General features: G+C 36.9%; 1 protein-coding gene across 14 annotated transcripts in view; it reads left to right on the forward strand.

Moving 5' to 3' along the window:
* PHTF1 (putative homeodomain transcription factor 1) overlaps positions 1–12,753 on the forward strand; it is a 93,815-nt gene that overhangs the window by 10,978 nt on the left and 70,084 nt on the right. For 11 of the 14 annotated variants that reach the window (XR_008418055.1, XR_008418060.1, XR_008418061.1 and 8 more), the window contains exon 4: positions 9,307–9,336. The exons of the other annotated variants lie outside the window; for them this stretch is intronic. Coding sequence is in view for 3 of the 11 variants with exons in the window: in XM_019457887.2 (XP_019313432.1) it covers positions 9,307–9,336 (30 nt within the window). In the remaining 8 variants the exon portion in view is untranslated. The remainder of the gene's footprint in view (positions 1–9,306; positions 9,337–12,753) is intronic. 14 annotated transcript variants of the gene reach the window in all.

Consider the following 12,753-nt stretch of genomic DNA (forward strand, 5'->3'; position numbering starts at 1 on the left):
TAAGAATGCTATTTTTAAAGATATAATTAATATATAAAGAACTGTATACTTTAAAAAAAAAAAAGAAAAAGAAAAAATGGACTGAGGATGAAAAAGTAAGAGAACCAGAAAGCAAAAGTAACCAATAAGTTTAGTAGAAAAGTTGGAAGGTAAAGTTGCAGCTATTTCTCTGAAAAATTATACAAAAAAAAAAAAAAAAAAAAAAAAGCAAAACAAGGAAAAAGACAATAGAGGGGAGCCTGGGTGGCTTAGTCAGTTAAGCATCTGACTTCATCTCACATCATGATCTAGCAGTTTGTGAGTTTGAGCCCCAATCGGGCTCTTTGCTGACAACTTGGAACCTGGAACCTGCTTCAGATTCTGTGCCTCCCTCTCTCTGCCCCTCTCCCACTCATATTCTTTCTCTCTCTATCTCTAAAATAAATAAATGTTAAAAAAAAAAAAAAAAAGAAAAAATAGGAAAGTGAGTACAGTTCATAATGAAAGCCTGACAGCTAATAGATGTTCCAGAAAAAAGGAAAGACATGGAAGGGAAGAAATTATCAAATAAATAATACCTTTTCCAGAACTTAAATACACACATTTCCAAATTGGAAGGATTTTTAAAAATATCTATATTAGTTATAGGTGTATTACACACTGACGTTTGTATACATTATAAAATGCACCATGATAAGTGCAGTTAGCATTTGTCACCATAAAAGTATGATATTCTTGACTGTATTCACTATGCTGTACTTGACATCCCCGGGACTTACTCGTTTTATAACTGGAAGTTTGTACCTTTTAATCCCCCTCACCTGTTTTGCCCAGCCCCAATCCTCCTTTCCTCTGGCAACCCCCATTTATCCTCTGTATTTGTAAGTCTCTTTCTGTAATTTGTCCATTTGTTCTTTAGATTCTACACGTAAGTGAAGTCATGTATTTCTCTTTGTCTGACTTAACTGCACTTAGCTCTAGGTCCAACCATGTTGCCCTAAATGGCGGTATTTCATTCTTTTTTTTTTTTTTTATGGCTCACTAATATTCCATTGTATGTATTTACCATATCTTTATTCATTCAGCTATCAGTGGACACTTAGGTTGCTTCCATATCTAGGCTGTTCTCAGTAACACTGTAGCAAACATAGGGTTGCATGTATCTTTTTTTGAATTAGTGTTTTTGTTTTCTTCAGGTATACACCCAGAAATAGAATTGCTGGATTGGATGGAATTTCTCCTAAGTTTCCGAGGAACCTCTATACTGTTTTCTGTAGTAGTAGTGGCCGCACCAGTTTGCATTCCCACAAACATTGCACAAGGGTTCCCTATTCTCCACAACTTTGCCAACACCTATTATTTCGTCTTTTTGATACTAGCCATTCTGACGGGGTGACACGACATCTCATTGTGGTTTTGATTTGCTTTCCCGGTAATCAGTGATTTTGAACATCTTTTCATGTGTCTATTGGCCATCTGTATGCGTATTTGGAAAAGTGCCTATTTAGTTTCTCTGCCCATTTTTTAATTGGATTTTATTTAGTTTTTTGGTATTGAATTCTGTGAGTTATTTATATATTTTGGATATTATTCCCTTATTGAATATATTATTTGCAGATATTGTCTCCCATTCAGTAAGTTGCTTTTTCATTTTGTTGATGGTTTCCTTCACTGAGCAAAAGCTTTTTATTTTGGTGTAGTCCCCCTGTTTATTTTTGCTTTTGTTGTCCATGCCCAAGGAGACATATTAATAAGTATGTTGCTAAGACCAGTGCCTAAGAGTTTACCGCTTATGTTTTCTTTTACGAGTTTTATGATTTCAGGTCGTATATTTAGGTCTTTAATGCATTTTGAGTTTATTTTTGGATGTGGTGGAAGAAAGTGGTCCAGTTAAATTCTTTTGCATGTAGCTGTCCAGTTTTCCCTAACCATTTATTGAAGAGACTCTTTTTCTCATTGTGTAGTCTTGCTTCCTTTGTTGTAGATGAATTGACCATACAAGTGTGGGTTTATTTCTAGGCCCTCTATTCTGTTCCATTGATCTATGGTTTGTTTTTGTGCCAGAACCATACTGTTTTCATGACTATAGCTCTGTAGTATACTTTGAAATCTGGTATTCTGGTACCTCCAGCTTTGGTTTTCTTCTCAAGATTGCTGAGGCTACTTGAGGTCTTTTGGGGCTCCATACAAATTTTAGGATTAGTTTTTTTCAGGTTTTGTGAAAAATGCTATTGCTATTTTGATTGGGATTGCCCTGAATCATTGCTTTGGATAGTATGGGCATCTTAACAATACTATCCCAATTCATGAGCCATGGCATATCTGTTCATTTATTTGTGTCATCCTCAGTTTCTTTAATCAGTGGCTTAAAAGTTTTTGAATACAGGTCTTTCACCTCCTTGGCTAAATTTGTTCCTAGGTATTTTATTCTTTTTGATGAAATCAACAGTGAGTTTGTTTTAAAATTTCTCTTTCTGTAAGTAGTTATTGGTAGAGAGAAATGCAACAAATTTTTGTATATTTATGCCCTACAACTTTACTGAATTCATTTATTCTAATAGTTTTGGGCAGAGTCTAGGGTTTTCTAGATATAATATTATGTAATCTTCAAATAAGGACGGTTTTACTCCTTCCTTACCAATTTGGATGCCTTTTATTTCTTTTTCTTGTCTGATTGCCACAGGTAGGAGGTCTAGTCAGTACTGTGTTGAATAAAAGTGGTGAGAGGGGACATCCTTGTCTTGTTCCTGATCTTAGAAGGAAAGCTTTCAGCTTTTTACTGCTGATATGATATGAGCTGTGGGTTTGTCATAGATGGCCTTTATTATGTTGCTGAAAGGATCTTTTGAGTGATTAACACCTTTACTAAGGAGCAGTATCATATTTCAGAACTTAATTAAAGTCTACCTTGTTGTTTCTCCCGTGAGTCTCTTTTACTATTCTCACACCAAACACTTCGCTGTGTCACCAACCATGTGGAAGTTTTCCGCAACACCACGCACTTCTCCCTGAAACCACCCAGGAGTCCTATAATTTAACTCAGCTCTGACACTGTCTACTTAGAGATAGTGTCAGCTCCCACCCATTAAAGGCTCAGTCCCACTTTGGATACCAGTCGTAAGTAGTAGGTCCCCAGGTTCCCCACAACTTTCTGTCCTACTTGGCTACAAATCAGGTTCCCATGATCTGCTCCTCAGGTTTGATTAATTTGCTAGGGTGGCTTACAGAACTCATAGAAACACTTACTTAGATTCACAAGTTTACTAGAGGATATCATAATGGATGCAGATGAACAGCCAGATAAAGAGATACATAGGGCAAGGTCTGGGAGGATCCAGAGCATAGGAGCTTCTGTCCCTGTGGAGTTGGGGTGGATCACCTTCCTGGTGTGGATGTGTACAACAACCTGGATGCACTTTGAACCCCATACTATGGGGGTTTTTATGCTGAGTTTATTAACCAAGTATAAGGCACCACATGAAGATATATTCAGGTCTTCAGAGTTTCAAAACTTCATGTCCCCTTTCAGAAAGCATGGGAAGACATGTAGTGTATTAGAATGAAATGAGTAACCCATAAAAGGGGAATCCATAGTACCAGGAAACAGGATAGCCAGCACAGAGAGAGGTAAAGGGAATTCCAGGATAATTAAGAGGTGTCCCAGGATGGCAGTTCATATCAGGCCTAGAAAGCAATGAGACCAGAAAGAAGCAAGAGGACAGAAAATTGTGATACAGACATCTTCCAGGGGGAAAGAAAGAAACTGGTATTTGTTGTGTTTTAGCATATTTGGAGCAGATTTGTAACACTTATAGGGAGTTTCAAGATGAATTAGTAATGTATATGCAGAAAATTGAGTGAGAAAATGAGGCTTGCCATATATGGCCTTTATTATGTTAAGGTACATTCCCTCTATACCCACTTTGTTGAGAGTTTTTATCATAAATGGATGTTGAATTTTGTCAGATGCTTTTTTTTTTTTTTTTGCATCTGTTGAGATGATAGTATGATTTTGATCTTTAATTTTGTCAGTGTCCTATATTACATTGATTTGTGGATGTTGAACCATCCTTGCATCCCTGGAATAAATCCCACTTGGTTGTGGTGTATGATCCTTTTGATTTATTGTTGAATTCAGTTTGCTAATATTTTTTCTGAGAATTTTTGCATCTGTGTTCATCAGGGATATTGGCCTATTATTTTCTTGTAGTGTCCTTATCTGGTGTTAGTATTACGGTAATGCCGGCCTCATAAAATGAGTTTGGAAGCATTCCTACCTCTTCTAATTTTTGAAAGAGTTTGAGAAGGATTGGTATTAATTCTTTGAATGTTTGGTAGGTAGAATTGACTAGTGAAGCCATCTGGTACAGGAATTTTTTTTTTTAATGTATAGTATTTTTTAAGTTTATTTATTTTGAGAGAGAGAGAGAGCATGAGTAGGGGAGGGGCAGAGAGAGGGAGAGAGAGAGAATCCCAAGCAGGCTCCATGCCATCAGCATAGAGCCTGATGTGGGGCTGGAACTCATGAAATGTGAGATCATGACTTGAGATGAAAACAAGAGTCGGATGCTCAACTGACCAAGCCACCCCAGTGCCCCTACAGGAATTTTTTTTGACTGGGAGGATTTTGATTACTGATTCAGTCTCCTTACTATTAATCGGTCTGTTCAAATTTTCTATTTCTTCCTGATTCAATTTTGGGAGGTTGTGTTTCTAGGAGTTTATCCTTTTCTTTTAGGCTGCCCAATTTGTTGGCATATAATTGTTCATATTAGTTTTTTTTTTTTTTTTTTTGGATCCTTTTTTCTTATGGTATCAGTTGTAACATCTCCTCTTTCATTTCTGGTTCTGTTTATTTGAGTCCTCTCACCCCTGCCCCCACCTTGGTAAGTCTAGCTTAGCTGAAGGTTTATTTTGTTTATCTTTTAAAAGAAACTAGCTCTGGTTTTATTGATCTTCTCTTTTATCTTTTTAGTCTCTATTGCATTTATTTCTGCTCTGATCTTTGCTGTTTCCTTCTACTAACTTTGAGCTTGCTTGTTCCTCTTTTCTAGTTTCTTGAGATGTAAAGTTAAAGTGTTGTTAATTTGTTAGGGTTCTTTACTAATGTAGGTTGGCATTTATTACTATGAACTTCCCTCTTAGGATTGCTTTTGTTTCATCCCCTAAGTTTTGGTATGTTGTATTTTTATTTTCATTTGTTCTCAAAGTTTTAAATATCTCTTTTGACTTCTTCTTTGACTCGTTGGTTATTTATTAGCACGTTGTTTAACTCCACATACATAATTTCATTCTTCTTAAATTTTATTAGACTTGTCTTGTGGCCTAATATGATCTATCCTGGAGAATTTTTTATGTACACTGGATAATGTGTATTCTGTTGCTTGTGGATGGAATGTCCTGCACATATCTGTTAAGTCCATCGTATCTAATGTGTCTTTTGAGGCCAGTGTTTCCTCATTACCTTTAATTTTTATTCCATTTATTTAAACTAATAGAAAAATCCAGTTAACCCATTTCTCCCACCCTTACCCCCAGCTCTTGCAACCACCAATCTGTTTTGTGTATCTATGAGCTTGGTTTGTTTGTATTGTTTTGTTTATTTATTTATTTGTATTTACTTATTTTTATTTAAAAAATTTTTTTAAAAAAAATGTTTAATTATTTTTGAGAGAGTGCAAGCCAGGGATGGGCAGAAAGGGAGACAGAATCTAAAGCAGCCTCCAGGCTCTGAGCTGTCACCACAGAGCCTGACGTGGGGCTTGAACTCACAAGCAGTGAGATCATGACCTGAGCTGAAGTCGGATGCTTAACCAACTGAGCCACCCAGGCGCCTGTGTTTTGTTTTTTTTAGATTCCACATTTAAGATAGATCATATGTTATTTGTCTTTCTCTGACTTATTTCACTTAGCATAATGCCCTAAGGTCCATCCGTGTTGTTGCAAAAGGCAAGATCTCACAGGCCACAGCTAACATTATTCTCAATGGTGAAGCGCTGGAAGCTTTTCCTCTAAGATCAGGAACAAGACCAGATGCCCATTTTTTTCACTTTTACTCAACATAGTATTGGAAGTCCCAGACGGAACAATTAGGCAAGAAAAAGAAATACAAGGCCTCCAAATCAGAAAGGAAGAAGTAAAACTGTTACTTTTTGCTGATGATATTATATCATATGTAGAAAACCCTAAAGATTCCACCAAAGACAATGATAATAAATGAATTCAATAAAGTTGCAGGATACAAAATCAATACATAGAAATCTGTTGCATTTCTCTATACTAAGAACAATAAAAACAAGAAAAACACACAATGAGAATATACCATTTGTAAATATTGATGCACCCAATGTAGGAGCACCCATATATATAAAGCAAATATAAATAGACTGAAAGGGAGAAATAGACAATGATACAGTAATCATTGGGAGCTTCAGTACCCTACTTTCAGCAATGGATATATCATCCAGAGAGAAAAATCAGCAAGGAAACATTGGACTTGAGTAGACCGTATAGAACTAATAGACATCGAAAGAACATTCTGTCCAACAGCAGCAGCAGTGCACATTCTCTTCAAGCACACATGGAAACTTCCCCAGGATAGATCATACGTTAGGTCATAAAACAAGTCTTAACAAATTTAAGAAGATTGAATATATTTCAGGTACCTTTTCTGACCACAGTGGTATTAAATTAGAAATCAATAACAGGAGGAAAACTAGAAGATTCACAAATATGTGGAAATTAAACAGTGTACTCTTGATCAACTGATAGGTCAAAGAAGAAATCAAATGAAATGAAACAATGAAAATGAAAAATTTTATAAATTAATGAAGTATTCAAAAAGAAATTAAGAAAACATTCCATTTACAATAGCATCAAAAGAATAAAATATTTAGGAATACATTTAACCATAGAGGTGAAAGATCTATACACTGAAAACTATGAAACATTGATGAAAGACACTGAAGAAGACACAAATAAATGGAAAGATATCTCATGTTCATGGATTGGGAGAATTAATACTGTTAAAATGTCCGTATTACCCAAAGGGATCTACCGATTAAAAACAATCTATCAAAATTCTCATGGCGTTTTTTGCAGATGCAGAAAAAACGAGCCTAAGATTCATATGGAACTCCAAATATCTAAAACAGGCATTAATTAAGAGCAAAGCTGGAGGCATCACACTTTCTGATTTCAAATTTTATTACAAAGCTGTAGTAATCAAAACACTATGATACTGGCATAAAAGACACCTGAATAAATGGGACAAAAGAGAGACCTCAGAAATAAAACCATGTGTGCATAGTCAACTAATCTTTGGTGAAGGTGCTAAAAATATACAATGGGAAAAGGAGTCTCTTCAATAAATGATGCTGGGAAAACAGCTGGATATGCTGGATAGGTACCCTCATGCAGAAGAATGAGATTGGACCTTTATTTTATACCATACATAAAAATCAACTCAAGATGAATTAAAGACTTAAATGTAAGTCTTTATAATTCTAGAAGAAAGCAGGGGAAAACTTCCTTGACATTGGTCTTGGCAATGAGTTTTTTGGATTTGACAACAAAAATACAGGCAACAAAAGCAAAAGTAACAAGTAGGACTACATCAAACTAAAATGTTTTTGCCTAGCAAAGGAAGCAATCAACAAAGCATAAAGACAACCTGTGGAATGGGAGAAAATATTTGTAAACCATATATCTGATAAGGGGTTAATATTCAAAATATAAGAGGAACTCCTACAACTCAATAGTTAGAAACAAGTAATGCAATTAAAAACAGACGAAGGACCTGAACAGATATTTTTCCAAAGAAGATATATTTACCAATGGCTTTATGAAAAGGTGTTTAGCATCACGAGTCATCAGGGAAATGTAAATCAAACCCACAATGAGATATCACCTCCTACCTGCCAGGATGACTCTTATCAGAAAGTCAAAAAAGGGATGCCTGGGTAGCTCAGTCGGTTAAGCATCCGACTCTTGGTTTTCGCTCAGGTCATGATCTCATGCATGGTTCATGAGTTCAAGCCCTGCACCGGGTTCTGCGCTGATAGTACAAAGCCTGCTTGGAATTCTCTCCCCCTCTCCCTCTCTCTCTCTCTGCCCCTCCCCCTCTCTCTATCTCTCTAAATAAATAAGTAACCTTAAAAAAAAATAAAGTCAAAAAATAGTTAAGTGTTAGTGAGAATGTAGAGAATAGGTAACTTTTATGTACTGTTGGTGGGAATGTAAATTGGTATAGCCATTATGGAAAACGTTATGGAGGCTTTTCAAAAAATTAAAAATAGAACTACCATTTGATCCATATATCCCCTTTCAGGGTATTTGTCCAAAGGAAATAAAATCATTATCTTGAAGAGATCTCTGCACCCCCATGTTCATGGTATTATTCATAGTAGCCAAGCTATGAAAACAACCTAAGTGTTCATTGATGGATGAATTGATAAGGAAAATGTGTTATGTATTTGTGTGTGTGTGTATAATGGAATATTACTCAATCTTAAAAAAAAAAAAAAAAAAAAAAGGAAATCCTGCCATTTGCAGTAACATGGATGAACCTGAAGAGCATTATGCAAAGTGAAACAGGCCAAACACAGAAAGCAAATACTGTACAATCTCACATGTGGAATGTAAACAAGTTAGACTCATAGAAACAGAGTAGAATAGTCACCAGGTGTTAAGAGATAGAGGAAATGGAGAGATATTGGCCAGAACGTACAAACTTTTACTCATAAGGTAAATAAGTTCCAGAGAGCTAACGTACAGCATGATGACTATAGTTAATAATACTGTATTATATACTTGAATTGGAAATCAAGCATTCCTAGCATACAAAAAAAAAAAAATGGCAACTATGTGAGGTGATTGGATATGTTAATTAGCTTGATTCACAATGTCAATGTATATGGAAATGTCACATTGTACTCCTTAAATATATACAATTTTTGTCAATTATACCTCAGTTAAGGGAGGGGGAAAAAGAAAAAAAATGAGGCAGTTACAATTATAGGACAAACAAAATTTCGAAGAAAAGAGATGTCATCATTGATTACTTGGCTTAGCTGGTAACAATATTTATGTAATCACATCACTCTAAACATCAATCACTGATTTAATTAAAACTGGGGTAAAACTGTATCTGGGGGGAAACTATAGTTTGCAAGGGCATGGGTATGTGTGTTCGGCGGTACAATAATCATCATTAATACCTAGCATGTAGTATGTGCCTGGCATTATCCTAACCACCACCTACACACTCCTGATCTTTCCTTACTTAAGCAATCCTATAGAAGTAGATGTATTATTCTCGCTTTACAGGCTAAGAAAGCTGTCTCCTCATCTACAATGGTAAGAAATGAATGGATAGTACGTAAAGTCGATGAAAGCGTTGTACACATCTTATTTAGAAATAAGAAAGAATAATGAGGAATTAGGAATTAGGGGTAAGGAAGGGTATTTTTTTGTTATTAGCCTCATAATATAAGTATTGCAGTAAAGATTTAATTTAGAAGAATTTCCTGTCCAAAAAAGAGAAAATGAACTTCCTTGGGTAATAAGATAGATGTATATATGTAATACATTTGAGATAAATGGATAGTTTGATAGACATAGAGGTATATGAATGGTTATGAATATGCCATTGTCTTTTATTTATACCAGTAGCAAAACCCCTCAAATCTCATCAACATTTAGGCATGAACTTTGGAGTTCACTAGACTTAAATGTGTATTATCTTATCTTTGTTTTTCTGATTATTCAGTTCCCTACCTGTAAGAACATTGTTATGTTCTCCACCTATTGTCATGGGACTTGCAGTGCCTTCCTGTGGGAGGAGAATCCTTCCCTGCCCCACAGATTTCCAGCTTGGCGAGTGGGGTGTGAGCAGAATGTGACCTTCCTTCCTTTGACCCAGTCCTGTCCTTTCTCATGCCTTTTCCATCCTGTGAGAAGCCGGAGTGCCAAAGCTGGGGTTTGAATTCTTCTGTGGCTTCATCTTCCCACTGACCCCACATTTTCGATTACCAAGACCTCTGGATTCTGTCTTGTAAAACTTTTGACGATGAATACTCTTCCCAATTTATGTTTCTAATTCCCTGGACTGATCTGTTTGCACTCCTCTGTCTGCACGCTGCTGCCTGCAGGCCAAATCCGCGGGAGCACTGCACTGCGGACCTCTGTGTTTTACATATTTATTGTCTGTGCCTTGGTCAGCTGTAGTGCAATTGTGGCTGAGGTCAGTAGTCGCCACAGAGATGGTGGAGTCTGCAAGGCCTACAATGCCATCTGGCCTTTTACAGATAGTTTATCCACTCTTCATCTAAATTACTGGAACAGCTTTTTTTTTTTTTTTTTTAAAAAAACTCCGTTCTCTCTGCCCAGTGTCTCTTCAGCCCTCACATCACTGAAACCGTCTGGTTACTTTGTTCCTGTTTTAACATAAATGGTATTGTTTTTCTCCTATTTAAAGCTGTTTCCTGACTTCCTGGTACCCTTATAAAATACATACACACTCTTAACAAGTTATAATCTTCACAGCCTGGGTTCTTACCTTTCCTGCTTCTGTCTCGCCTTACCTTTACCCCTTTTCACTTCCACTCTCCTTTGGCTTTCTTGAACTTTCCTAAGTTTTTGTCATTCTATCTCTTATTTCTGGGTCTTCTCTTATGCTTACCTTTATTCTCCCTTGTGCTATGCCCCTTGTCTGTCTTTCCAGAGTCTCACACATCGTTAGGTCTCAGGTCAGATATTATTTTCTTTTGGAAATCTTTCTTTGACTTATAAATCTGACCGAGCGGCCCTTCGTGCATGTTCCAGTAGTGCTTTACTTGCCTTGTTGTTGTTTCGTTGTTCATCATCTCCCCTTAAATCGGGTGACTTCCTTCTGTGCCTGACTATAAAGTAATTTGATTCTCTCACGGGCAACGAGATGGAAATTTTAACACACTAAAAGATGGAGATGTGTTATCGGGTTTCCACTTGTCTTTTTTTTCCTGTTGAATACATTGATGGTCCAACAATATTGCAGCAATGCCTCCAGTACTTTTGTCCCTCTGCCTAAAAGGAGGAGCTCCACTGGTCAGGTGGTTCTGATCCTTGGCGGGGTTGCACAGTTACGTCGGGGGCAGCGGGTGGAGAGGCTGTAGCAGGGGCTGCGCAGAGAATTTCCAGGGCACCTTTCTGGCAACTAGGGCAGGGCTGTCCTGCTTCTCTCCTGCGATCTTTCTCCCGGGTTCTTAGGGTAGAGGTGGCGTCCACTAAGGAAACTCACTCACATCTCCCAGAGCTTAATCCCACTGAACCTTCCAGAGGCAAGCAGTCTCGCTTGATCTCAAAAGATCCTCTCCCTACATTGATTTGGAATGCATTTTGTACCAGTTAATGAGGGGCAGGATATGTAGTGGTTTGGAAGGAAAATGACTGGGGTAGAATCTCTGTGCCTGGTCTCCTCCTCAGTAAAGCAAGGGTAATCAGAGGTACCTGTCTCACAGGACAGTTCTGAGGATTAAATGAGTTAAACAAGTTAATGTAAGTATATGTAAAGTGCTTAGAATAGAGCTTGGTGCATGTTTCCTCTTACTGTATTATACTATGGAAAGTGTAGGATAAAGCAGAAAAATCCTATACTATGGAATGTGTAGGATAAAGCAGAAAAATCCTAAAAGCATGGCACGTGTTTTTTTATTCTTCCTCTGCATAAACAAGTACAGAGGATTGTGGTGGCTTTCTCATGTCTCTCAAGAACAGGGGTCATAAGTTTATTAATGACTTCTCTCCCTTTAGGACAGAAAAAATGGTAAGGGAGGTTCAGGGGGCATTTTCCTGAGCAACCCTCATACGTTGGCTTTATCGTCTAATTCTATAGTGTACACTTTTTGAAGATAGAGCTATGTTTTGACTTATTGCTGTATACCTAGCTCAGGTGGAGTATCTAGCACATAAAGGCACATGTTGAATATTTGTTGACTAAGTGAACGAATGAATGTATTTCTGTTGCTAAGGGAGGTTTTCGTAGTTTGGTAATTGTCTCCAGTTAATACTAACTCTAATTCTATAATGTTAAAGGTGAAAAGTCTAAAAAGCAAAGGAAGCAGAAAAATTCATTTGCCTCTAAAGTTAAGGCACTTAAAGCTTCTTTAGTTGGAATTGTACTGATGCAAATGTCCACAGGGTCTTTGTCCGTTAGAATACAATGCAGTGATGTTTTTACTTTTGAAATTTTAATTTCTGCTTTTGAATATAGCCAAGATAATTATTATTCCCATGGATATTATGTAGATTTCAAAAATTAGTGCATGTGTTTTTTAAAGGATTGTTTCTCTGAAATGTCTAACTTTCAAAATTTGATTTCTTCCAAGATTTAATTTCATTACATTTAAGGTTTTAGAACATTCTTCTGTAAGATCTATAGTTTGTAGTTGAACTATATAGAAACATAGGATCCACTTGTTTGGGTGGATGGAACTAGAGGGTATTAAGCTAACCATAGTAAGTCAGAGAAAGACAGATACCATATGATTTCACTCATGTGGAATTTAAGGTACAAAACAGATGAACATAGGGAAGGGAAGCAAAAATAATACAAAAACAGGGAGGGGGACAAAACATGAGAGACTCTTAAATATGGAGAACAAACTGAGGGTTGCTAGAGGGGTTGTGGGAGGGGGGATGGGCTAAACAGGCAAGGGGCATTAAGGAGGACGCTTGTTGGGATGAGCACTGGGTGTTATATGTAGGGGATGAATCACTGGATTCTACTCCCAAAAT

Source organism: Panthera pardus, unplaced genomic scaffold (assembly GCF_024362965.1).
Source record: "Panthera pardus isolate Hobbes unplaced genomic scaffold, ASM2436296v1 HiC_scaffold_11, whole genome shotgun sequence".
Taxonomy (NCBI): domain Eukaryota; kingdom Metazoa; phylum Chordata; class Mammalia; order Carnivora; family Felidae; genus Panthera; species Panthera pardus.